Source organism: Sarcophilus harrisii, chromosome 2 (assembly GCF_902635505.1).
Source record: "Sarcophilus harrisii chromosome 2, mSarHar1.11, whole genome shotgun sequence".
Taxonomy (NCBI): domain Eukaryota; kingdom Metazoa; phylum Chordata; class Mammalia; order Dasyuromorphia; family Dasyuridae; genus Sarcophilus; species Sarcophilus harrisii.
In genome coordinates this window covers 315,243,142-315,270,370 of record NC_045427.1, presented here as the reverse complement: position 1 = coordinate 315,270,370, position 27,229 = coordinate 315,243,142, and the positions used below count along the sequence as shown (strand labels likewise).

At 33.7% G+C, this 27,229-nt stretch overlaps 1 protein-coding gene across 6 annotated transcripts in view; it reads right to left on the bottom strand.

The window, feature by feature from the left end:
* The window catches only part of KIAA0586 (KIAA0586 ortholog), a 149,902-nt gene that overhangs the window by 431 nt on the left and 122,242 nt on the right, over positions 1 to 27,229 (bottom strand). For all 6 annotated transcript variants that reach the window (XM_031952648.1, XM_031952650.1, XM_031952647.1 and 3 more), the window contains one exon: positions 3,829 to 3,894. In XM_031952648.1, coding sequence (XP_031808508.1) covers positions 3,829 to 3,894 — 66 coding nt within the window. The remainder of the gene's footprint in view (positions 1 to 3,828; positions 3,895 to 27,229) is intronic.

Genomic DNA, 27,229 nt, shown 5'->3' with positions numbered 1-27,229 from the left:
CAACTTCAACAGCATTAATATAATGTTTTGTAATAAAAGACACACAGAAAAAAGACAAGCATTCCATGGCATGACTTATAAATGGCATTCAGTCAGGTAGCACAAGGCACAACTACTCACAGACCTATGTCCTATACTGACTTTGTTATTAAATATTAACAAAAAATAGTATCATCTTACCTTTTTAATTACATGTGTGTTTTGCATAAGGCAATATTAAAACTAGTTTCATTAAACTGAAAATAGTTTGAGAAGTGTGGTATAGCACAATATATGCTTAAGATTTGGGTTCAAATTACAACTTTAACACTAGCTATACTATTATGGAAAAACATCTTAAACTCTTCTAACTCCCCATTTTATTTGTAACACTGGAATAATTAAAATTGTGGCACCTATACCACAACACACAATGAAAAACATATGTTAAGTATTCCTCAAACCTTAGAGAGCATAAATAATTGAAGCTACTACTGCTACTACTGCTGCTGCTGCTACTACTACTGCTATTACTGCTGCTACTGCTGCTGCTGCTACTATTGCTGCTGCTGCTGCTACTACTTATTTTTCTCATCTTTTTCAATGAAACTGAGAAACAATCTTGAGACAAGTCAGTATTTTTTTTATCATTCTTCCATCCTGTATTTAATGTTCTGAGGATTACTATGCAAGTGAACAATTACTACTTGTAGTTGATAATAACAAAGCCAATGATGAAAGTGCCAGATATAGCAGAGAGACTAATGAGAAAGGTATGTTAGTATTTATACTATGATTTACAGAGAATATATAAACACATAATTGGACTATATTTGGAGAGTTAGCTGGTTTGCTCAAGGCTCTGTAATTGCTCTGTGATGCCTTCTGTTCAGAAAGATGGGCTCAGTGCTGCATCTGAGAAGCAGTAATGTTTTTTTGCTAGCAATCTGCACATTCATGAGACTCACCAAAGATCTCATCTAAACCCCCTACTTTCCAGTTAGTTTAAAAACAAACTCTTGCATGTTTGTGGCAGCCCTCTTTGTAGTGGCCAGAAACTGAAAACTGAATAGATACCCATCAACTGGAGAATGGCTGAATAAATTGTGGTATATGAATATTATGGAATATTATTGTTCTGTAAGAAATGACCAACAGGATGATTTCAGAAAGGCCTGGAAAGATTTACATGAACTGATGCTGAGTGAAATGAGCAGGACCAGGAGATCATTATATACTTCAACAACAATACTATATGATGATCAATTCTGATGGACGTGGCTCTCTTCAACAATGAGATGAACCAAATCAGTTCCATTTGTTCAATAATGAATAGAACCTACACCCATTGAAAGAACTCTGAGAAATGAATATGAACTACTTCATAGAATTCCCAATCCCTCTATTTTTGTCCACCTGCATTTTTTATTTCCTTCACAGGCTAATTGTACACTATTTCAAAGTCCAGTTCTTTTTGTACAGCAAAATAACTGTATGGACATGTATACATATATTGAACTTAACTTATATTTTAACATATTTAACATGTATTGGTCAACCTGCCATCTGGGGGAGAGGGGAAGGAGGTAAAAAATTGAAATAAAAGGTTTTGCAATTGTCAATGCTGAAAAATTATCCATGCATATATCTTGTAAATAAAATGCTATAATTAAAAAAAAAGATTTAGATTCTTAAAAAAAAAAAAAAAAACTAACTCTTGCCATAACTGTTCTTATATTACTGTCAGGTCAAGCAAGTTTTCTGATTTTTTGTTTAATTCAATTTGCAATTTTCTTGTGCTGGACTTCTGATGACCATATAAACAACCATTAATTTTCTACATCCTTCCCTTCCTTTAAAGTTCCTTTGGTGGGGAGGGGGGAAGAGAAGCTTTTTAAGTCTCTGAAATAGAAGCTCTATTTTGGTCTTTCTATTGATTTGATTCTTGGTATTGCCTTAACCTTTTGCTTTCAATTGCTGATTAAGAAATTCTAGAATTTCTGATATACTTCTATGTTGTGTTCTGTATATTTCTTTTTTTAATGTCTTTAACTGGGTCATTTAGCATTTGAATTTTCTGCTGGGTACACCAACTCATACTGATATGTGATCTTTCAATGTCTCTCTTCAAAAGCACTCTCTACTAGAGCTCGTGCTCTGCTGGTGCTTCAAGCATGGAGAGGGCCATCTTTCTTGCAAAAGTTCTTACAGTGCCAAAAGCCATAACATGTACTATTGTATGCAAATCCTGAAACATCTCTGTCATATATTGTGAAAGAATAAACTGCTTGCAAATTATAGTAAATAACAGCTTTTCAAAAATTACTCTTTTGGTATAATTGATATAGACTCAAATCATCAAATTTTAAAAAGGCTTTTCAAAATTCCAAATTGGAAACTCTTGTTTATAATACCAATATTAATTATAACAATAGCTAACAATTATGTAGCACTTCAAGGTTTCAAAAGTATTTTACAAATAATATTTCATTTTATCTGAACAACGCTGGGAAATAGTTGCTATTATTATTTCCATTCTATAGATGAGAAAACTGAGGTGACAAAGGTTAAGTGACTTGCCTAGGCTCACACAGTTAATGCCTGAGTCTAAATTTGAACTTGGGTCTTCCTGATTCTAAATCTGATGCTCTATCCATTGTGTCATCTAACTTCCTCAGTTTATGCAGATGATTCCCAAAACTATATCCATTCCATGTCTTTCTGCTGAGCCATTGTCACACATCAATAACTCAAAATGTTCAAAAGAAAACTCACTATCATTCCTAAAAGTCTCTCCAGTTTGAAATTCCTCATTATTATGCAGATTATTACCATCCTCCCAATCAACCAAGTTCACAAATTATCTTCAACTTCTTACTCTCATTTATCTCCAGTTCAGACCCTCATCATCTATCTTCTAGACTATCAACTTCTGCAGAAGACATTTTCTTGTCCTCCAAGCTTCCCTCTCAGTTTACATATACTCTGTAAATATTCTCTCTATGTCAAGTTATTGACATATGTTGCCCCACTAGAACATAAGTTCCTTGAAGGCTGTTTTTGCCTTGCTTTATATTTTGGCACAATGCTTGAAACATAGTAAGTGTCTAACAAGTGTTTGTAGACTGACTGATCTGATAAGTTCCTTTCCTCTTTTTTACTTTTAAATATAGTAGTTTTAAATGATAAAACACCATTATTTTAAAATATAAATTAAGAAAAAACATTGAATTTCAATTGCATATCTAGTTATTTACTGATGTTTCTGAATCAACAAAAAACAAGCCCATTCATTAAACAAACTCTTGTTTTAAATATATAATTTAAGATAAAAAATAAAATCACTTCTATAAAAAAGAGTAAATGTCCAGGCACCTGCAAAAACAATTCCAACTCTTTTCCCTTTTGAAAGCAATAGTTAATGAGAATGATTTGTTTCTTTTTATGCCAGATTCCAGCTGCTTCACTATGTTTAAAACTGACTTCAAAGTTTAAACAACTGTCCTATCCCAACAATAACCTCCCCCAGATGGAATTACACCAAGTACTCTCCTCAATGTTCTAAATACCACACCTGCAGCCTTTTAATTCAACATTTTTATACTTACAAAAAGAAAATGATATTTCTTTTTCTCTTCCCTGTTTTGTGTATTTTTTGAAGAATACAGTAAAGCACACAAAGAGAAGCTTACACCTGGACTGTGTTTACAGACTTTTCTACAGAAAGAAAAATGTGCTGGTAGTTGAATCTCTTATTATACTAATGATCAAGAGAGAGAAAATATAATAGAGGAAATGAAACCATCTGAATAACATGAGTTTGAATAATCTTTTCAAGATATCTCTTACCTGCAAATAAAGAAGTAAGGTAACTATTAGGTTCAATACGTGTCCGATCCATGTCTCCTTGTGACTCTATTTAAAATAATAATTATTATGATCATGAGTATAATGTATTTAGAATAGACAAATCATTAGATATAGAAATAAGCATAATTTACGTTGATTTTTAAAACTCTGATAATTATGACTTCTAAAAAAGGTGACTAAACTATAAATAATCTAAATGATAAGCAACAGTGAATCATTTTGACTAACTTTTCTTCAAAAAGGAATGCAAAAGACAGAAATTGCAATTTATACTAAAAAAACAATACTGTTTAGGCAACAGTTTTGCTTATAGTTTCATTGAAATACCTAGTAGTTAAAGAAAGTGTTGCCAGAGTACATTTCCCAAGATAATTTATCCATAAGTACCAAAAGAAATTGTCAAGGAAAAAAGAAAAAAGAAAATAAAATTTAATTAATCTGTGCCTAGAAAAGTATTATAACATAGTGAAGAGAAAGATAGAAGACCTGGAGCTTCATGTCCTATCTAGGAAAGAGTGACTCCAAATCCCTGGGCAAGTGGCCTTGGCAGAGAAGGGGCTAATTTTCATTAAAAGAAGTTCTCCACAGGATATTCCCTATACTGAAAAATTATAGATCAAGTGAAAAAAAAAATCCTAAATCTATATTTTATCAACTTTCACATTTAGGGAAGGTAAACAAACTCAAAATTCCCATCTTATGGTTTTGGAAAGAGGTAAGAATGTAACACAGAATAAAGGGTCTTCAAACAGGACTGTACTCTGAGCCTGCAATTCTATGTTCGAACTTTGCTGAACATATAACTATATCAAAATTCTCTAAAATAGAAATAGAACCTATGCTTTTTGAAGGAAAGGATTATCTTTATTTTTGTATTTCCCAGAGCCTAGTACAACACCATAGAGAAGTTTAACAATTTTTCCCCCCTGAGGCAATTGGGGTTAAGTGACTTGCCCAGTATCACATAGCTAGAAAGTGTTAAGTGTCTGAGACCACATTTGAACTCAGGTCCTCCTGACTTCAGGGCTGGTACTCTAGCCACTGTACCACTTAGCTGCTCCCCAAAGCTCTACAATTAAAAAAAAATCATGGTTTTTGATTTATGGTTATGGTTTATGATGGTTTACGATATTGCATAAACACTATTTTTAAGTCTACTAGGAATTAAATAAATTCAAAAATTAATTTCACAAAGAAATAAACCAAGTTTTAGATAAAATATCTTGTCATTCTCTTAATACAATAGTAATATTACAATATTAATTAATACAGCATCACCTGGCTTATTAAAAAAGTATAAGATGGTCTTATTACAAAGCAATTTAAATTTAATAGTACTCAATTATTAAGTGTTACAAGAGGAAAAATTATTTTTAAAGTGATAGTAGCATATTAAAAAAAATGAAATATCTACAGTCCTATGAAGAAAATTAATCTTAAAAAAGAAAGATGTTTTAAGCCCTAAGAGTTTTAAAGAAACTATTACTTTACAGGAAGCTATACTTCCCTGGTACCTTGGGCAAAGGTAAGAAACCATGGGTATTTAATATTGAATATACTACCAAACATAGTTGATGCATTGGTTAGTGTTACTGGACTGCTCATTAAGAAAAGGGAGAGGAAAGTGAAATTCAGAATAATATATATATATATATATATAAAACTATCAATGCAAGTACAACTTTTTAAAATGCTGTATAAAATCAAGTGTTCCATTAATATCTATATAAACAAAAATAATATATACACTTCATAGATAATTTGCAAACAATATATTAGAGTGAAACAAGCAAATCTGAAATTAGTGAAATCCTTGTATATGTATTATGATTCCAATGGCATATTTCAACACTAGAAACTATTTCCAATTCACAAACATCAGATCTAGAGATAATACATAGAAAGAGGAAACCACACATCTTGAATTCTCCCTCTTAAGAACAGAATTACTTCTATTTTTCACCTTGCACTTATGTGAAAAAAATGTACATATAAGCATGTCCCAGCCTCCTTGATTCAATGGTGAACTATTTATTTGTCAGTAAGTACAGGAAACAAATAGCAAGGTATAGTAACCCTTGTGGTCCAGGATCATGTGGGTTCAAAGGTAGGCTCCAATTCATACTGGCAGGAAAACTAACTCTGTGAAAGTCATTTAACTTCTTGGGACACACCAGGCAACTGTCTAAAGGCTATAACTTAGAGAACAGTTGTAAATCTGCATGGGTAGAGGGGAGCTTTCTAGTCAGTTGAAATCACAGATCCAATAAAAATAATAATCTAGTTGACCTTTTTAGAAATTGTTTTAGTATAAGCCAAGAATTCAGAGAGACATGTAAGAAACTGAATGGGGGAAAAGGTAATGTGCTTAAAGATCTGAAAGTGGCATAATTAATTAGTGTTCACAGGTCAAAGAACTACTTGTAACAGATGCTAGGAGGGAGGGGAGAGTAGATTATAACAAAGAAGCAAAATACATAGTTAACCATTCTTTAGATGGTTAGAATCAAGAGCTCACTGAGATAAAACTGACAGTAAAAGATCAACAGTAATTAGCAAATGAAAAGAAGCTTTCAGCATTAATTCTTGAATGGGGAAAATAACTTTTTTTTTTTTAAATCTTTCTAGTTTAACAAACTCTACTATATATGAAAATTTCTTTACATAAAAGAAAAAGAGGACTGCATATGAAATCTTGAATCTCAATTAGAGACAGTTTGGCTTTTTAAAGTATTTAACCTAACAATAATTTCAACTGCAACTTTCTCTCCTCTTCTGTTCTCTGTCTGCTTAACTGATACTCTCTTTTTGGTATCACTTTTATTTTTTATAAATCTTCAACTTTACCACTCCTTCCAAAAAAAGTTCTTCCTCATAACAAATAAATATTTTAAGTGAAACAGATTATTACACTGGCAGTATCTAAAAATAAATTTCTCACTCTGAACTAGCACTTTACCTTTCTGCCAGTAAATGGGAAGCTCAATTCAAGCTTTCTTTTGACATGAGATATCTTCTGGTCATTTGAATCTGATTGGTCATTCGAATGATTGAAATTTTTAAATCTTTGATGAATGGTTTTTGCTTTGTTTGTTTGTTTTTTTTAAATGTAGTAGTCACTGTGATGTAAGTTGTGCAAGGGAGGTTCGGAAACTGTGTCCCCTTTAATTTGTAAAAGAAGGGTGATTCCAGGTCTCAAGCTCTCCCTTGAGAAAAATATATCTTTCCCAAACAACACCCAGTTAAGTGATCTTATTCAGTTGGAGATCTCAGCCTGATAGTCCTACTGAATAACTCAAATTCCCAAGATAAGTAATTTCTTTTCAATTGGATATCTAAACTTGAGGCATTGTCAACAATTGAGTGAATCTCATTCAATCTGAATTGAAACCCAAGCCTCAGATGGCTAATAAAAGACAACTCTGAACCCAGAATTGTTGCAAAAGTCCAAAACAGGATTATGCCCTGCCAGGACTTTTGCCCACTGGTTAAGATATTGTCTTCTCAGTGCCAATAAAACCCTTTTTGCCACACAGATTCGGGTTTGTGAATTCTTTTCGTATAGGACCTGTGCCTCCAACCAGAGGGGTTTTCCTACTCTAATTATCGCACCTCTTCATGACCACTAACCTCATCATTTGCACTTCATCATTTTGGTTCCCTGAGAATCTGGACAAGGTAAAGCCTTTTCTTTTTCTTTGAGTGTGCTATATCTAGGACACTCAAATACCTAGGAAGATTTGAGTCTTTGAAGCTCCAAGCTCAGGCAGAATTCTATCTCAGGGATGCCTGAAATGAATTCCTGCATTCTCTGACAAAAAATCCCTTTACTCAGGAAGCATTTTGTCATTTCTCCATCTCTAGAGAAGGACAAGGTGCTTTAGAATCGGGGAAACTAAGGCTTGTGGCAAAATGGGACAAAACACCTCCATTTCTAAGGATCCTTCCTTAGGAAGCCTCTTAAAAAACAGAGAAAATTTTGGCTTAAAAGATCTCAAAACAAAAAGCTTAAATTAAAACAGCATTGCAGGATGCTGCTTAAATCTGTTGGAAGGATATCAAACTCCCTCCTTCCAGCTTCTCTAGGGACACAGGATCCCTCCTGGGCATCTCAATGCAGTCCCTATCAGGAGGCTTCCAAATCCCTTCTAGAACAGGACCTTACATCTGACAATATCTCTTTAACTCTATCTCCCTCACCTGAACCATATCCTGAGACTCCCAGTCTTTTTCTCATCCTCTGCTCCCTGGGAAAAGCAGCAGACTCTCAGAGAGAGACACTTGGGGCAGAGGTGCCTCTTTCAATGTCAAATCTCTCCCAGACTAAGGAAAAATCTGGCCATTACTTTGAGGACCCCACCTAGTTTTTGAAGGATCCAAGGCCCTCCCTTGATCTTTCCTGGGGAGATGTTAATCTTAAACAATCTGCCCCAGATATACAGAGGAAGCTCCAGAAGCCAGTTTGGGGCCCTCAAGTTTCTCCCACCCCGCTGTTAAAAACAGCTGTAGGAGTTTTTAATGATAGGGATAAAACTGCAGCCGAGGAGAGAGGCCACAGAATTAAAGCGAGATTTGGAGAACAGTCCCTACTCTTGGCTGCTGATATTTCCAGGAACCATAGAGGTTTGTGCTTTAGGTGTCATGGAAACTGTCTGAGGAAACCCCCAGTCCTTGTCCTGAGTTCAAGCAGGAGGAGCACTGAAAGGGAAACTGCCTACAAGGGATGAGCTGCCCCCCAATACCCTGCCCTCTGGCAGGAGTTTGGGACTTGATCAAGCTCCCCATCACTCTACCATGACAGCGGAACCCTGGCTATCCCTGAATGTGGCTGGTAAGACAATTGAAATTCTCTTTGCTATGGGAGAGACTTCTTCTTCATTCTCCTTCTGGCACTCTGGTCTCACTCCCCTCTCCCCCCCATAGAGTGAAGATTGCAGGGAAACTTAAGAACTGCCTTGAGACCTCTCCTTTGCCTAGATAGCTTGGTGACCTGTCATTTAAATGCTCATTTCTTATTACCTCCTATCCAGCTCCCTTATTGAGGCATGACTTAATGGTGAAATTGGGGGCTCAATTTTCTCTTTTCAGATCTCCAGATAACTTTTTTGTACTGCTCCCAAAGCTCTCCTATATTTCCTCCAAAATCTGGGAGAAAATGGGTTTCTCCACTCCAGTTTTAACCAAAATTGAGAGATTTCTTAAACACAAACTTTTAGCTACAGGGTTAAGAGATGTGGAGCCGCTTTACTGCATTTCATCTTGATTTGCAGTCCTGAAAGGCAGGGCCACACCCTGAGTGATCCCAGACCGGTCCTCTACTTTTCAATGAAACTGGACACGGTTTCCCTACGAAGGCCCTCCTGCCTCAGTGCAGTGGCTTCCACAACCCTTTTAATTGAAGAGGTCTCAAAACTAACTTTGGGACAGCCATTAGCAGTTCTAAGTCACTACCGGGTTCAGAGCATTTTAGATGCCAGGGCATCAGTGGCTTGCAAATAGGAGGTTCTCCTGCTAGACACCCCCTTCCTATAATTCACAGAAAAAACCCTTGCAGAAAACTCTCCTTCTGGCTGGTTTCAAAAACCTTCAAACCAACTCAATCCTAGAGGCAAATCAGTGGAAACTGATCTTTGGTGTTCATCAGGCTACACACCTGGGAAGAAATGCTCTCCAATCTTTGGTGAAACATTTTCACTGGTCACAAGCTAGGGAAAACAATCAGGCAGGTCCTCCAGGCCTGTCCAATTTGTGCCCAAGGAAATCCTAAAGGAGCTGTTAGACCTCCTCCTCTCTTGAAACCTGTTCAGAGAAGAGGCACATGCCCAGGGGAAGATTGGCAAATAGACGTTATGCAAATGCCCCCTTGCAGGGGGTTTCAAACTGCTTTCGGTTTTGTTAACACCTTTACTAACTGGGTAAAAGTTTTTCCCAACAGTTTTGAGAAGGCTCTGGAGCTAGCAAGGCTCCTGTTAAGCCTGGCTAGCTCCTTGCAGAGAGACAAATAGTCCAGCTTTTATTTGTAAGAACACACTGGAGAAAGAAGGTTAAATTGTCTGCGTCCTTCTTTCACACTTACTCTTATACCTAATTTTTGCTATTCTAAGGATGAAAACTTTGCTACTAGGATTTTCTCTTAGGCTTTTCTTGATGTCTCTGCCAGTAGTTAACTCCTCTTCAACCTTTCAGCTAGGGAGCTCTGTGGGCAGTGGGGGCATTCAGCATTGTTGGGTGGGCTATCAGCATCCTTAAAGCAGCCCACAGAGGGTTCCTGATGCATTTTTTTGTAAAGGCCCATTCCCAAACATCACCATCTCCACCCTGGATGACACCCCACTTTTAATCTGCTCCTGAAATTTGTTTCCTCTAGGCTTCAAGCTACAACTTTTCAACTGCTTCTTCAGCTTGGAGATCATGGGATAACTGACTGGGATACACAACACTCCTTAGATGCTGCTGCTGCTGTCTTCAAATCTCGCACTTCCCCTCCTGGCCTGAACCCCCAGTGAAAGTAGAGACAGTTCTACGACCCTTATAAGCTTGAAGCAATTACAGAAGATGAAACCTTCATCCTGTTACCCCAAATAAACTTGGGGGACTGCTTGGACTGTTTGAGGGGGGAATAACATAAACTGAGATCTTTTGGGGGGCCCTGGATGTAAACTGTGTTCCCTTCAGGGGGACTCTCAGACCCTGGGAAAAGCCTGTAAATTCCCAGTTAAGTGGTTTCATTCAATTGGAGATCTTGGCTAATCACACTCCATTGAACTGCCACAAACAACTCTCAGTGGCTCAAACTCTCACTTAAATAATCTATTCAGCTTTAAATTGAATTAAAAATCAGTCTCTCAGGAGTTGGCCCCCGTTAGGGCTACGTGCCCAGATATTTTTGCAGACATCTTAATAAGACCATGCCCACTGGTGAAGATATTCTCTTCTCAGTGTTAACCTTTGCTATCTTCCTAACAGGACCTTTTGCTCACTAAGAAGTCTGCTTTCCTAGCAAAGCTGACTTCTCAATGCCAATAAATCCCTTTTTGCCACACAAATTTTGGGTTTGCGAATTCTTTCTCATAGGACCTGCTCTGACCAAAGATGATTTCCCAACCCAATTCTTGCAGCTCATCACAACTACCACTAACCTCATCATTTACACCTCATCAATTGCAAAAGTTGTTCTGGCCCTGCTCATTCCATTCTGCAACAGTTCATACAAGTCTTCTCAGGTTTTTCTGAATCTATTACCTTTTGTCATTTCTTAAAATGCAATAATATATATTCATATACACATGCATATATATACTACACATGTGTGTGTGTGTATATATATATATATATAGCATATACCATGTTATATATGGTGTATATACTACATTGTACTATATATGCTAATACACACACACACCATAATTTGCTTAGCAATTCCAGCTGGTTCTTTTCCTTGTTTCTCTTACCTCTTCGAAGTATATGTTAGCAGTGGTATCTCTGGCTCCAAGAAAATGTACGTTTTAGTGACTTTGGAGGTATAACTCCAAAATGTTTTCTGGAATGATTAGACCACTTCTTAGGACATTAATGCCCACCATAAGTCCTCAAACAACTGTCATTTTCATTGTCATTTCTGCTAATCTGTTACATATTAAGTGAAACTAGAGTTGTTTTATTTCTCTTATTATTAGCGATTTGGAAATTTTTTTTTTCCTATTAGCTGTTATTTATTTCCTATTAGCTACTATTTCTTCTTTTGAAAACTACCCGTTTAACCATAACCATTTACTTTTGAGAACTAACTCTTGCTTGAATCAATTCTCTATGTATCTTTTTCAGAAGTTTGCTGCAAATATTCTGTTCCAATTAACTATTTCTCTTCTAACTGAATTGATTTGTTTGTAGAGGGAAAAAAAATCTTCCAATTTTTTGAAATGCCTGTTTTATCTCCTTTATTTCTTTCTATCCTTTGTTTGATCATGAACTCTTCCACACTCAGAGCTGTGAAAAGTTTCTCTTTCCCTTTTTCTCTAACCTGTTGAAAAGTTGGCTTTTTTATAGCTACGTCATGTATCCATATGAGTTTATCATAATAAGTGTGAAAAATTAGTCTAAACCTAATTTCTACCATTCTGCTTCCAATTTTACCCAATAATTTTAGTAGCTAGGGTCCTCAGGTTTTTGAACAAATGCTACTATCAGTCAACCAATAAACAATTAATAAATACCTACTATATGCCAGGTGCTTAGAATATAAATACAAAAGATGGATTACTCTCTACTTGATAGTACCTTACATTCTAAAGAGGGAGACAAGGATATAGAAAAGCACATACAAAATAAACATATGGAGAATAAATACAAAGTTAATTGAAATAGTTTAGGAGGAAGGATCTAGTAGTTGAAAGAATCAGGAAAGATCTCATAGTTAAGATGGTAGCTGATTCCAGACAAGGGGGACAATTAGAGCAAAGGTATTAGACAGGAGATAGAGTGCCATGTCTAAAAAACAGAGGAAAAGCCAGTTTTGCTAGATTTAATCAATAAACGCTTATTACGTTTAATACGTACGTATACGTAATCATACGTCCCTATGATATACCAGGTAACATACTAAGTACTGGGAATATAAAAAGAGGGAAAAGACAGTTGCTATTCTCAAGGCGTTTACAATCTATTGGGGAGATAATATGAAAACAAATATATATACAAAGCAAGCTATATACAATATAAACAGGAAATTAAAAGAGAGAAACTCTGGAATAAAGAGGGATTAGGAAAGGTTTCCTGTAGAAGGTGGGATTTCAGTTATTACTTAACAGAAATCAAGGAAATCAATCATTAGAGAGGAGAGGCAGGGAATTCAAGGTGTGGGAAACTGCCAGAAAAATGCCCAGAGCTGAAATTGTTTTTTTGAATAGTCAGGGGCCATCATCACTGAATCAAGAAGTATATATCAGGCTGTACGGTGTAAAGAAGGCTGAAAAAGTAAGAGAGAGCTAGGTAATAAAGAGCTTTGAACATTGAACAAAGCATTTTGTATCCACTCCTGAAGGCAACAGCCACTGGAGTTTGGGCTGGGACAGGAGATGGATTGGGGGAAGGGGGAAAGGGTAGGAAGGAGAAGGGCAGAGAACATGATCAGATCTACATTTTAGGCAAATGAAGAGACATTTGAGGCAGGCAGAGCCACCAACAAAAAGATGCTCTACGAGCAAGAATGTAAAAGACACTAAAGAACAAAAAAGATGGAAAAATTGGTTAGAGGTCAAGTATTTGAGGTTTTAAAAGCAAAACAAAGAAATTTAACTTTTTATCCTAGAGAAAACAGGAAACCATTACAGTTTACTAAGTAGGAAAAGATATGGTCAGATTTATGCTTAAGGAAAATCATTTTGACAATGGCATGAGGGATGGAGTGAAGTAGAGAGATATTTGAAGTAGTGAAACCGATTTGGAGGTTTCATTATCAATCATCAAATGCAATCATCAAAAATGTGAGCTACTGTAGAGGCAGAAATGGCAAGGTATGGTGTGGATATGTAGGGTGAATACAAGTGGGCAGTTGAAAATAAAAGTCAATCTTATGAACCTTGGGGCAACAGAAGAATGGTGACTCCACCCATAGAAAGAGAAATTTGGAAGGGCAGGTTTGAGGGGAAAAAACAAAATCCATTTTAAATGTTTTTAATTTGAGATATCTCAAGGATATATAATTTGAAATGTTCAACAGGCAACTGCTGATAAAGGAATGAAGCTCAGGAGAGAGACTAGAGTTAGATATACAGATCTGATGGGCATGGAGATGATAATTAAATCCATGATGAGAATGACTGATCCAGGCAAGCACCCTGTTCCAAGATAAAGCAACTGGTATAAAGTTATAGCAAGTATTTGGGAAAAAAAATTAATACAATGATTTATCCAGGCAATTATCCAATGACCCAGAATGATACTCTAACATGAATGTTAATGGGCTGAGTGCTTGTTTCCTGTACTCGTTTCTGCATGTGATCCTTTACATCATGCCAAAAAAGGTATGGTGAATTAAACAACTATCTTCTATGGAGGGGAAGATAACAAAATACTGAAGGGAAATTTATTTTTCCTACCTCTACTGAAATATATGCAGATAATCAATATTTAAATCTGTGTAGTTCAAATGTATTTAAACTTTTTAGATTTCTTTTGATGCCTGTATTTTAGTTTCATTATTTCTGCCTAGGTATGAGCTATTCATCAGAAATACCTGAAAACTCTATAGTCAATTGAAAGTTCATTTCCCACTGTGGGTTGTACTCAATCTTGCAGATTAGGCCATTATTAATTGCAATTCTTAATTTTTTTGCCTTTTCGAAAATTTCTTCCAAGATTTTTTCTTTATACTATGTTTGAGGCAATTAGATGGCATCATGGATGAAAGAAGGAAGGCAAGTTCAGATTCCACTTGAGCTATTTACAGCCTGTGTGACCATAAGCAATTTACTTCACACACACACACACAGCCACCACTTCTTCCCTACCATCATTTGTTCAGACTCCACAATTAACAACCATTATTTCTAGTTCTTTGTTATATAAATATTTTTGTACATTTTGTACATATGGGTCTTTTCCCTCACTCTGATTTTTTTTTTTTTTTGCCATTGATCTATAATAGAATTATTACTGGGTCAAAAAAATGCAGACTAGTTATTTAGGTACAGTTCCAAATTGCTCTTCAGAATGGTTAGATGAATTCATAGCTCTACCAAAAGGGCATTAGGGTGATTTAGTGTAAAATCCTGTAATTTTATGTTTTGCCATCTTTGCAGATAGGCATGTGGTGTTTATGTTTCTCTTATTAGCAATAGAACATTTTTTCATTTAATAGTTGACAGCAATGGATTTCTTTTGAGGATTTTTTTTTTTTTTTTGATTACCTGCTCATATTACTTGGCCATTTTTCCACTGGGGAAAGGCTCTTGTTCTCCTATACATCTTATTTATAAGATCTTCCGAGAAATTTACTACAATTTACTCCAATGACTCTTTTGGAAATAGGCACTTCACATGTTATTCCATTTTTTTCAATCTTTTGGCTTTTTTCTGTTTCTGAACCCTGGAGACACTGAATTTTGTTTGTTCTGTTCTGTTTTTAAGGGTACGCACTACCTAAGCAAGATTTTCTATTTTCTGGCCCATGTTCTCCTTTCAATTCTCACCTCCCCACCCCACCCCCATGTTCCAGTCTTAAATTTCATCTTTTTTTCCTACTACTTCCAGGCATTACTAAAGTCCATAAACCAATTTTTTTTTTCTTCCTCTGAGACTATGCTTGCAGTTTTATAATGTCTCTCTTCTTGGTTTACTACTTATTTTTAGCAGATAGTGTTTTTTCACTGGGTTAGTTTCCTTCTTCTTACTTGTATCTCCAGCCTCAGTTTCTAATTTGAGTCTTTGTACAAGGGCTGTGCACTGATTTTCCAAACCCAAGAATATCAGAAGAGGGTGGCAAGCCTGGTCCAGATTTCTGAGGTTCCTGACACTAGCTTGCCCTTCCTTCATTGGTCTGTTATGAAAGTGAGATTCCTCTTAACACTCAGAGTTGTATGTGTCTGAGTATGTAAACATGGACTAGAGAAGTCTAGTATTTTTCTTGGGATCATTATTCAATCTGGTACCCTTTCCAGGTTTTTACTGGATTTTATGAAGGAAAACTTGGTTCCTTTTGTTACATTAATACCAGAAATAATCTCTGCTCCCATGCTTGCAAAATCATACAACTAGTTTTGATATGATCAACAAAAAAATCATGTTATTGTTTCAAATAATCCTTTAGCTGCACAATTTTTTTTAATCCTTTTATTGACTAGCATCTTTTCTGCAAAAGCAATTTAAGAACAATTATATCTTCAGGTTTTTCAGGTCCGTGAGATATAATTTATCAGGATTTATAAGATCTAAATGTATTCAACAATCTTGGGCTTTATCCCTCCCCCTTCTCTTATTTTGAGATTTCTTCCTTTTCTATTGTCCTTTTTGCTTTAAGCAATTGTTTCAAACAAATACATTTAAATACATATTTTATACCTTTCTATGTGTGTGCAAAAACTTGAATTTTGGCAAATCTCAGGTTATTCTGGGCTTCTTTAACTTGCTATTCTCCTCTTAAATTTTATTCTTTTTTATTGAATCATATTCTTTTTATATTGAATATATATATTCTTTTATATTGAATCAATGTTTTTATATTCATTCTTAGCTAAGTCTCTTTTCTTTCACCTTTTTTACCTGCCCTTTTACATTCATATTATTCCTTTCTATAGTATAGCCATTTTGGAAATCTTCAAATTTCTAGTCCCAGAATATTATTGAAAAGAGCACTGATTTTCTAGTAATAGTTCCTCAGCTATAATCTCTTCTCTGGTGCTCCTTGGATTAGCCTTCCCCAACCTTATGCCTAGGCCTCAATTTCTTCATTTCTAAAATGAAAGGGTTGAAGTAGGTAATCCCCAAGGTTTCTGGCTCTAAATTCTATGTCCTTAGAATTTCATTTCTGCAGAGCTGCTATTTCTCTTTACTTTACCCCTAAACCTAAAATATGTGAAATATTTTTCCCTCAAACCCCAGCTATATTTTGACTATATCTGACAGTTTTTAATCCTCTTCTTTACACCTAGATCCATTTGTTTTCTGAGATTGGATCATTTGAGATATTTAAGTGATATTCTGTTATTTAAGATATTTAAGTGCTATTCTGTTAATTAAAATATTTAATATTTAATATCATAAATATATATAGACAATATCATCCTGGATAGAAAAAAAGTGAAGAAGCCTCTTGGCGAGGGTGAAAGAGGAGAATGTAAAAACATGACTTGAAGCTTAGTTTTTGTTTTTGTTTTTTTTTTTTTTAAATATTAAGACCATGGCAACTGGATCCCATCGCTTTCTGGCAAAAAGAGGGATAAGAAATGGAAGCAGTGTCAGACTTTATATTCTTGGGCTTCAGCCATAAAGACACTTGCTCTTTAGAAGGAAAGCTATGGCAAATCTGGGCAGCACACTAAATAGCAGAGATATCACTTGGCTAACAAAATCTATATAGTCAAACTATGGTTTTTCAGAGAGTAATGTATACCTATGAGAATTAAACTACAAGGAAAGTCGAGTATCACAAAACTGATACTTTCAAATTGTAGTGTTGAAAAGGACTTTTGAGGTTCCTTTGAACAATAAGATCAAATCAGTCAATAATTAAAAGAAATTAATTCAGACTATTCATTGGAAGGTCAAATACTACAGCTTTAATAGTGAGAAAAGCCCCTGTCATTGGGAAAGACTGAAGACAACAGGAGAAGGGGACAGTAGAGAATTGTTATGGGCCAGAACTCTGAAACCAGGATTCTTACAAGGTGTTAAGTCAGTAGAATTGATGATACAATGGTTATCTAGTTTAGCATGGTGATTAATAATTCTCTAGTTCAGTATGATTGATTTAATATTACAACAAATAATGGTTCCCTAGTGATATAATGATTGGTTTATACTCAGTATACTGTAAATGATCTAATTATAATAGAGCATATAAGCTGGAACAAACTCCGCCAAGGAGGGATTGAGAGACAGATTCATTCCACCTTCATCAGCCTTGTGGTTGCTGGCCTGGCCTCCCACACTTCCCCCACTGAGACCAAGGCTGGTCTGAAAGGCTCTCCAGAAAGCTGCCCAGCCCCAGGCAAGGAGACAATAAAGAATTTGGACTTTAACATCTGGCTATTCTCCTGGTGATTACTCTACTGAAAAGAAGGAGATCTCCAGAAAACCAACCAGAACACTACAGAGGATAAGTTGGACAGATAGTATTATGGAAGCAATGAACGTGAATCTGGACAAATTTCAGGAGATAACAGAGGAGAGAAGAGCCTGGTTTGCTATGGTCCATGAAGTCATGAAGTGTCAGATGTAATTGAATGACTATAGAAACAATGTTTTATAATTTATCCTCTATTTCTGTTGAATTCTCACTTATATTGGTAAATAAATCTATGAAGTAGGTTTTGAGAATTCTTTTTATTTCCTTTATTATAAGCTCCTGGAGGATAAGGGATAACTTTCTTTTTGCTTCTATCCATCTCCCTCATGTTAGCATGGGGTCTGGTATAGGATAAGTACTTAATAAATGCTTGCTTATTGACTAACTAATAACTATAGCATTATGAAAAGTATGACATCTTCACTACCTTCTGACATTCAAGTCACCTCTCTCTCAGTAAAGCAATACTAAAAAAAATACTATAAAAAAACTAAAAAAGAAATGGGTCACAAAGATCTCTGTGGACAGCATACTGACTTAAATTTTGAAATATAATGTCATCTATATTTTATTTTATTTTAATTTATTTGTTAAATATTTCCCAGTTAACACCAAAATCTGATTCCAGCAGCATACATTGCCTGAGTAACATCTCTGGTATGAAGTAATCATTTTCATAGCTACCCATATACTTTAGTAACTCTTCCATAAATGCTTATTAAACAGCCTAGAAGTATTTCCTATATTCATCCCTTTCATTCAGATTAAAATATAATAGTAACTGCCTACCAACTTCACCGTAAAGAAATACAGGGAAGGGAGAGGGAGAAAAATTCAAAATCTTATAAAAATGAAAGTTAAAATTTTTCTTAACATGTAACCGGAGAAAAATAAAATACTATTTTAAAAAATAAAAATAAAATAACAGTATTACCTGGATTTTTTATGCAGAATTTATTAAAATACTGGGATGATTTTGTAGCATCAAAAATATAAAATTTTCTTATGAGAACCTGGTTTATACAGCATGTTAATTGTTGCCCATTTTAAATTTTATCATCAAAATAAATATAGGAAATAGTGCTGTATGTGCTTATTATGTGCAGATTAAATGAAATCACTCCCACAAATACAAGTTAAATGTCTTTCACTAGAGTTGTAAGAGATTTGAAGCCAAGTCTTGAAAAAGATTTTCTTAGTTCAAAGAATTAATCAGCAAATGAACAATTTATTCTTAATAACTTTCTAGGTAAAAATTTCAAAGTAGTACATTTTTTCTTAGCTTTTCTTTTCTATTTCCTATAAACCTGGGATAGTTTGTATTGATAAACTGTTTAACCCTCATGTCAGAAAAGTCTGCACATGCAAACCAATTTGGCAAAAGGGACTGTTATACTAAGGAAAAAAACAAACAATTTAAAAATATAATATGCAGTTGCCAATGTTTATGAAGCAGACTTTTTAGGAGTCCCATTATGTTTTCAGTTTAGTAAAGAAAGAAAGCTATGATATGTGACCAAGACAAAGAGCAAACTATTACAAAAATCCTGGAAAAACAACTTCCAACTTTCTCCTTTTTAGACCAAAGAGCTCTCTCTTCCCATTATTTAATATTTCAACCTGCTTTATAATCAAATGACCTATTAACTTTAGAATGAGAAAAATATTTTTAAGTAGAACAGCAAAGCTAAACCAGAAAACCTAACCTAATTTTGTCCCACTGTATTAAAACACTTCTAAGTAAATATTCTGATATTCCATTATTACAGTGGAAATACTTATATTAGTAAAAAATATTTCCAGTGTTAGTTCATAGGAAGGGATCTTACAGATCATTTATTCCAACTCCATCATTTTACAAATGAGGAAGCTTGTTTTTTGCATTGTTATACTAGCAGATGGCAATGAACACCAAATTACAAAGCTTCTTATGATTTTTTATTAAAAATTGTGAATATACATTTTATGTGTTTTGAATAGGAATCAACTATGCTTAAATCCTTCACATAAAAACAATGGCAAGTTATAGCACGTGGCCTCCTTGGACTAATCTTAAAAATGAGAAGTCTGGCTTATTTCAACATGAAGAAAATATAATTTGCCATAAATTATTTTTTACCAAAATGTTTCTATAAAATTTGCTTTTATGTACATCATATAGTATAAACATTTTATCTGTTATGGACTAAATTCCTGGAGAAGTCTTAAAATAAAATTTTATTGCCAAAAAAGCTCCTTTAAATCTAATTGATGATGTTTATTATATATAATATATATATGTTTTACATATATATTATAACTATATATACTAAAGATATATAGTATCTTTATTATACTTAGTCACCCTAAAAAAAAGATGCTTTTCAAGTTATGAACCTTTTTTTAAAAGGCCATAGTTAAGTGCTAATGATTATTTTTTGTTATTATAATAAAATTGTTCCATTCAATGAAGGCAAAAAACTCATAATATAAATGAAACATTTCCACAGAAGACCTCATGACTATTGGATTCTGTCTATTTTAAAACAAAGATTAGATTTAAACATAGCTAGATGCATGCATATTATGCTAACTAATGTTATAACGCATACTGAATCATTTTGTAAATTTGTCAGTTTCCTAAAATAACTGGGCAACTGGTCTATGTCCTTAGCACTTTACAGGAAGCACCACAAAGTTTCTTTCAATGGCCTATATAGTTTTCTTGGTATCATGAAATTAAAAGTTGTATAGATGAATTATAAAGGAGGCTTTAGAAGACCTGTAAATTAGCAATTTATGAATATGAGAATTAGAAATTATAACTTTGTTTAGTCTAAGGAAAAATAATTCTTTAAATCATAGCCACATGGCTGTTTCTTGTTTGCCTCAACTTTGGTTGACTATTATTGTTTTCTGTTAATTCTCTGGGGCTCAGGCCTGACTTTGTTGAATGAGCCAATTGTTTTCCTTTGTGTTGCCCATCAAGTTAGTTCCCATCTGGTTTGTATCAGACTGTTTTCACAGCCAACAACTGCTGCCTTTTCTATATCCTGACACTTAAAGGCCCCATGCTATCAAAGCATTTCTATGATAGCTTGTCTGGCTGGGCCTATACAGCTGTGCCTTACAGCTTGAAATTATTACCCAAAGTAATGGTAACTTAGAACTTGAACTGGCCCTTATTCCCATTGGTGTCGTGTTTACAGTGAACAGAATATATTTTTTTTTCCCATCCTGAAACTTACTTTTCAACAGAAATTCTTTAATGCTTCTATTCTTGTGTATAAAATGGCCTCGTTCTTGTTTTCTAGTGATTTCCTATATATGAGAGATCATTTTTCATTCTTATTCAAAAATTAATGTGTATAGCACCAAGGAAGTTAACTGTTTACAATGATGTATTTAATTTGTATGAATAAATTTGAAAAAACAAAAACTAATGGTTTTGGAAATCCATGCTATAAAGTAAATGCATTACTCAAATATTTCTAGTTATGATCACATTATAATTTGAGAAATTATTTCAGATCTAAAATATTTCCAGATAATGGGCTTTCTCTATGTAATTGCAATGCAGGCTGAAAAGCAGTCAATAAGCAAATTAAATGAAAAATATTTATCAAAAGTTCTGAGTCTATTTTCAGTTCAGTGGGGTATAAAATCTCATTTCTAAGAATGTTACATGGTAAATGTTTCTCTAAGAGCCTTGCAGTAGTCTTGCAAGGAGTAATATGCCTCTGATTGGAGTTAAAAATTGTCCCTACAAAGTAGCCATAAATTTTCCCTACAAAGCTTATGATCTAAGTGAAATTTAGACGAGCAAATGAATAAAAATAAAGCTTAAGTATAAGGTTTCTTCATAAATACAGGTAAACATAAACTATTGACTCTTCACCTTTCAGAGATGTTCACAAGATAAAATGTGATTAAAGATTGTAGCTTTTTTTCCTCCAAAACTGAAAGACTATATGTCAAGAAGTACAAAGTATGATCATAAAATATGACTCAAGATAATAATAATTTCAGTTAATATTTAAATAACATAAAGAAAATAATGAAAGTAAATCACAGTATATTAATCAATAAATATTTAGTATATGTTAAAAGTAATTAGGGTTTTTAAATGTTTAATGATTATACAGATTTTTAATTTTATGAAAGTTTAGAAACTAAAAAGGAACACTTCAATAAGTTGGATTTTTAAAAATACTGTTATTTTTTTAAGGACATTATTTTAACATGTATTTCACAACTGTTAAACTAAAAGAAGTATAATGAATATAATTATTAGTTTTTTGATATGCAAATATGCATATAATATACATATATGTATATATCTGTGTGTACACACACACATACACACATTCTCAATCGTCAATTAACCTTTTAACTCTGAAACTTTCTCACTAGATACATACATTCCTGTTCCTACCTGGTGGGGACCATCTTTGTCATAATCCTATTGCACCATACACATGTTGGTATAACTGACACAAAACAAGGGAATTACATGTAGGATCTGGCTAAATCATTGTATCTGGCTCCTATTGAATCATGTTGTTTAGTTATAAAAGGATTAAGTAAAACAAAACTTTTAAAGTGCTTTGCAAGTCTGAAAGCACCATATAAGTACCAACTTGATTATTACTATCATCATCATCATCATCATCATCACCAACATTACTACTACTATAATGGAAGAACATTAGATGAAGAATCATGAGAACACAGCTTCTAATTCGGGTTCAGCTAAAGTTAATAGTTATAATTGTAGGTAGATCATTTATCGTTTCTTAAGTCTAAAGTAAATTTTCCTCCAAAGAATAAGAAAGTGGAGGCAAAATCACAATGACAGAGTAACATTTTTTTCCAAGTTCTCCCAACATATCCCTCTATTACAACTTTAATAAAACACATCAAATTGAATTGTGAGTGAGAAAGCCAACCAAAAAAAAAAAAATTACAGTAAGTCATTTTTCTTGCCTAAAAGAGCTTAGGAAGAGAAAAAACAAAGGTTTGTGGACAAAGGGGTGGGGGCTGGCCAGGACTGAAAGTAGCCACCCCAGGAATGGTAAAGAGGATTTAAAATCTTATTGGAAAGAGATTCCAAGAGATCCCAGAACTAGGACTGAATATGGGATCTGGTGCCTTTTGGCAGCTCTGTCACCCATTATTTGGTCCTAAGTCACACTTCCAGGATGGAAAGAAGTAGTTGTATCACAAAGAAGCAGGAATTCTCTGTATGTAGGGTTTAGAGTCCAGATCAGAAAGAAACTAGACCTTGGAAAAACAGAAAAGAACAGAAAAACATAAAAATCTGATGCTCAAGCTAGACATCCACATATATTCCCAGAATAACATAAAATCCAAAGTCAAGAAATGGGCTAAAGAAAAATGAGCCAATCACAAAAAAGGAACCTGACCACTTAAAAAACTACTGTGGTGACAAGGAAGATGAAGACATAAACTCAGAATAAAATATGGACTTGAAAACATCTACAAATTGAAAACATCTACAAAGTTTCAAAGAAAAACAAACCATATACAAGTTCCAAATGAATTCCTAGGAAAGTCTTAAATATTTTTAAAGGCAAAAGAGATATTTTAAAAATTAAATAAGAACAGTAGAGAAAAAAATTGATTAAAGAAATGAAGGAAATGCATAGGAAAATTACGCAAAGAGAATCAACAACTTGAAAAAGCACAAGGAATACTGAAGAAAATAACACCTTAAAAATCAAAACTGGACAAACAGTAAAATAACTCATCAAAAATTAGAATTGGTCAAGTGGAAGCTAACGCTTCCATGAGATATCAAGAAACAATAAAAGAAAGCCAAAATACTATAAGTTTTTAAAAAAGAAGAAAATGTGAAATATTTCATAGGAAAAAGAACTACCATAGAAAATAGATCACACAGAGAAAGAAAATTATAGACCAATCTCCCTAATGAATATTGATGCTAAAATCTTAAATAAGATATTAGCAAAAAGACTACAGAAAATCATCTCCAAGATAATACACTATGATCAAGTAGGATTTATACCAGGAATGCAGGGCTGGTTCAATATTAGGAAAACTATCAATATAATTGGCCATGTTAATAACCAAATTAACAGAAAATAGATCACAGAATGATAATATAAAAATTAAAGACTACCTGAAATGATTTTTTTAAAAAGCCTATGCACTATATTTCAAGAATTATAAAGGAAAACTGTAGAAATATCTTAGATCCAGAAAGAAAAATTGAAATGGAAATAATCCACCAAGTAACTCCTAAAAGAAATCCCACAATGAAAACTTCCAGGAATATTGCAGCCAAAACTCAGAATTACCAGGAAAAGAGAAACTACTAAAAGTATTTGGAAAGAAATAATTTAAGTACCATGGAGTCACAATCAGAATCACACAAGATTTAGCAGCTATTACTCTAAAAGATTGGAAGACAGAATACAATATTCTAGAAACACAAAGGAACTCAGATTACAATCAAAAATAACCTATACAGAAAAACTAAATGCAATTCCAAAGGGAATAAAAAAATGAACATTTAATGAAATAGAGGTTTTTTCAAACATTCCTGATGAAAAAGTAAGGTGAAAAAGGAGTTTAAAATATTAAGGGACTTAACATAGTTAAACTGTTAATTCCTGTATGGAACCAGACGTTAGAAGTAATCCCTAAAAACTTTATCATCATTAAGGAAGTTAGAAAGAGAACATAAATGTGTGAATCTATTTTGTTAGGATAATCTATTTAAAAAAAAAAGAATGGAAGAGTAAGAAAGACAGATACAATGGGAGGAGAAAAGGAGAAAAAGCATGGGGGAAAATATCTCCCATAAAAATGGCACGAAAGGAAGACTTTTTACAATGGAAGGAAAAACTGGGAATGCTTGAAATTTATTTTCATTTGAACCACTTAAAGGAGGGAAGAATATATATTCACACACAGCCAAATAAAAAAATTCATCTTACCCAGAAGTGAAGTATGAGGGGAAGGGTTCACTTGAAACAAAGGGGAAAAAGGTGATGAAAAGGAGAGATAGATTGAAAGGTAGTGGTCACATGCAGATCAGACTTTCTCAGGAAGGGATAGAGTAAAAAAAAAGGCTACATAAAAGAGAATAGGATGGTGGGAAATAACTGTAAATGTGAATGGGATGAATTAATCCAAAAAACAAAAGGATTAGAAATGGATTCGAAATCAGAATTGAACATGTTGTTTGCACAGACACACTGGATACAGAAAGACACAAAGTTAAAGAATTGGAGAAGAATCTATTTTTGCCTCAGCTAAAGTAAAACAGGTAGGCATAGCAATCATCTCAAAGTAAAAGCAAAAACAAACTGATTAAAAGAGATAATGAGGGAAACTAAATTTTGCTAAAACAGAAATGAACTTTTATCAATACTGATCATATATGTGCCAAATGTCATAGCATCCAAATTATTGAAAGAAAAGTTAAATGAATTACAGAAAATAAAAATAGGACACAGAAAGTATTCTGACTAGAATAGAAAAGAAATAGAAAATAAAACTATATTAGTGAGGGGAGCTCAATTTATCCTTTTTGGATATAGATAAATCTAGCTATAAATAAACAAGAAAGTTAAAAAGAGGAATAGAATTTTAGAAAAACTGAAATAATGCAAGAAAAATTACATTCAATAAAAAGCCTCAGATGCATAAACTAAAAATTAATCAGAAACTAAATAACTGAATCCTAAAGAATGAGTAGGTCAAAGAATAAACCCATACAAGCCATCAAACATCATTAAAAATAATGACAATGGAACATATCAAAATTTGTAGTACCAAAATGTTCTCATTGTTGATGAAACTGTGACTTAGTGCAACCATTCTGGAAAGTAATTTGGATCTATTACCAAAAAACTACAAAACTGTGTATGTCCTTTGACCCAGTAATTCTCATACTAAGTCTATGCTTCAAAACAATCAAAGAAAAAAGAAAAGGAACCAGATATATGAATATATTTATGGCAACTCTTTCTGTGGGGGCAAAGAATTGGAAATTGAGAGGATGCTGGGAAATGGCTGAACAAGGTTCAGTTTACAAAAGTTTATAGTTTATAAACTATAAAGTATATAGTTTATAAAAGTGACGTAAAACTATTGTCCTGGAAGAGATGATAATGGGAATGGCTTCAGAAAAACCTAGGAAGATTTATATGAACTGATAAATAGTAAAGTGAGCAGAACCAGAAGAATAATTTCTATATAACAATATTGAAAAAAAAAAAAAATCTGAAAAATTTAGAATCTCTAATCAATATAATGATCCCCCATAACTCAGTTTTCACACCATAAAATGCCATCTATCTTCAGATAGAGAACTAATGGATCAGCACACAGATTGAAGTTTTCTTGTACTCTATTTTTCTTGCTTTTTCTCCATGTGGAACATAGATAATGTTTTCTTGACTTCATATGTATAATGGCTATCATATTTCTTGCTTTTTCAATAGGGAGAGAACACCTGAAAGAAGAGCATTTCAAACTAAAACTAAAAATACAATCTGAAAGTTAAAAAAAAAATAGTAAAAGAGTTGGCTGAGGTTCTAAGGGCTATTCCAGCTCTAAAATTGTATATTTTAATGTTATACTGGCTAATGGATGTTAGCAGAGATCCCCAACTTCTTTCCTTGTGCCCTTGAGCATTCAGTAAATCTTCCAATTCTCTTTCTCTCCCTATCCAAGCTGAAAGTAAATAAATTCAAGTTTATCATAAATATTCACATGAAAAATTAGAGATCAATTTTTCATAAAGAACACTATTCATTATATATACACTATTTTTAGTACCATGTAGTTGTTAAATGTTTATCAGATCCTAGTGAAATAAAGTAGTGAAACCTGATTCTGTTCCTCATCAATCAAGAGTTTTATTCTTGGTGTAAGTTTTGAAAAAATACCTATGTATCAAGTGGAGCCTGCAATTTAAATCTTGCTTTCTTTCTTGACAAAATAAGCAAACATACTGTTTCACTTAGTTACATTCAAATCCTTTTTGCCACTTTTTTTTTTTTCTGGAAGTTAGTTTATCTGTCTGGATGTCTCTCTCTCTCTCTCTGAGTGAAAATGAAGGACTCAAGCACGCAAATATATACACATATATTTGTGTAAATGTAATTTCAGTTCTGACTTTATAGTTAGCCACTTTAATTCTATACTGTTATCTATTCTCAAATCCTTTGCACCCACTCATCTCTTGTCAATTATCAATTATTTCTGTCTACCTTGTCTACTTCTATTAATGAGTTAATGAAAAAAGCTTGAAGAAGTGATGCTATGCTAACTATGCACACAGATTATTTAATTTCAAATAGGCCCTCACTGCAAGAAGGCAATCTTTTTATTAATTCTTTATCTCACTCCCCAGGAGATATTCCAAGTTTTTTCTTTTCTCCCCATATCTACCATACTTACGCTCCTTTCCCTTGTAAAGCTGAGGACCACACACTTAATTTACTGAGAAAATGATGGCCACTAATTGTGTAGCATTTATTAAGTGCCTACTATGTGTCAAGCACTGTACAAAGTGCTTTAAATTTTCTTAGTTAATCTCATACCAACTCTGTGAGTGAGTAA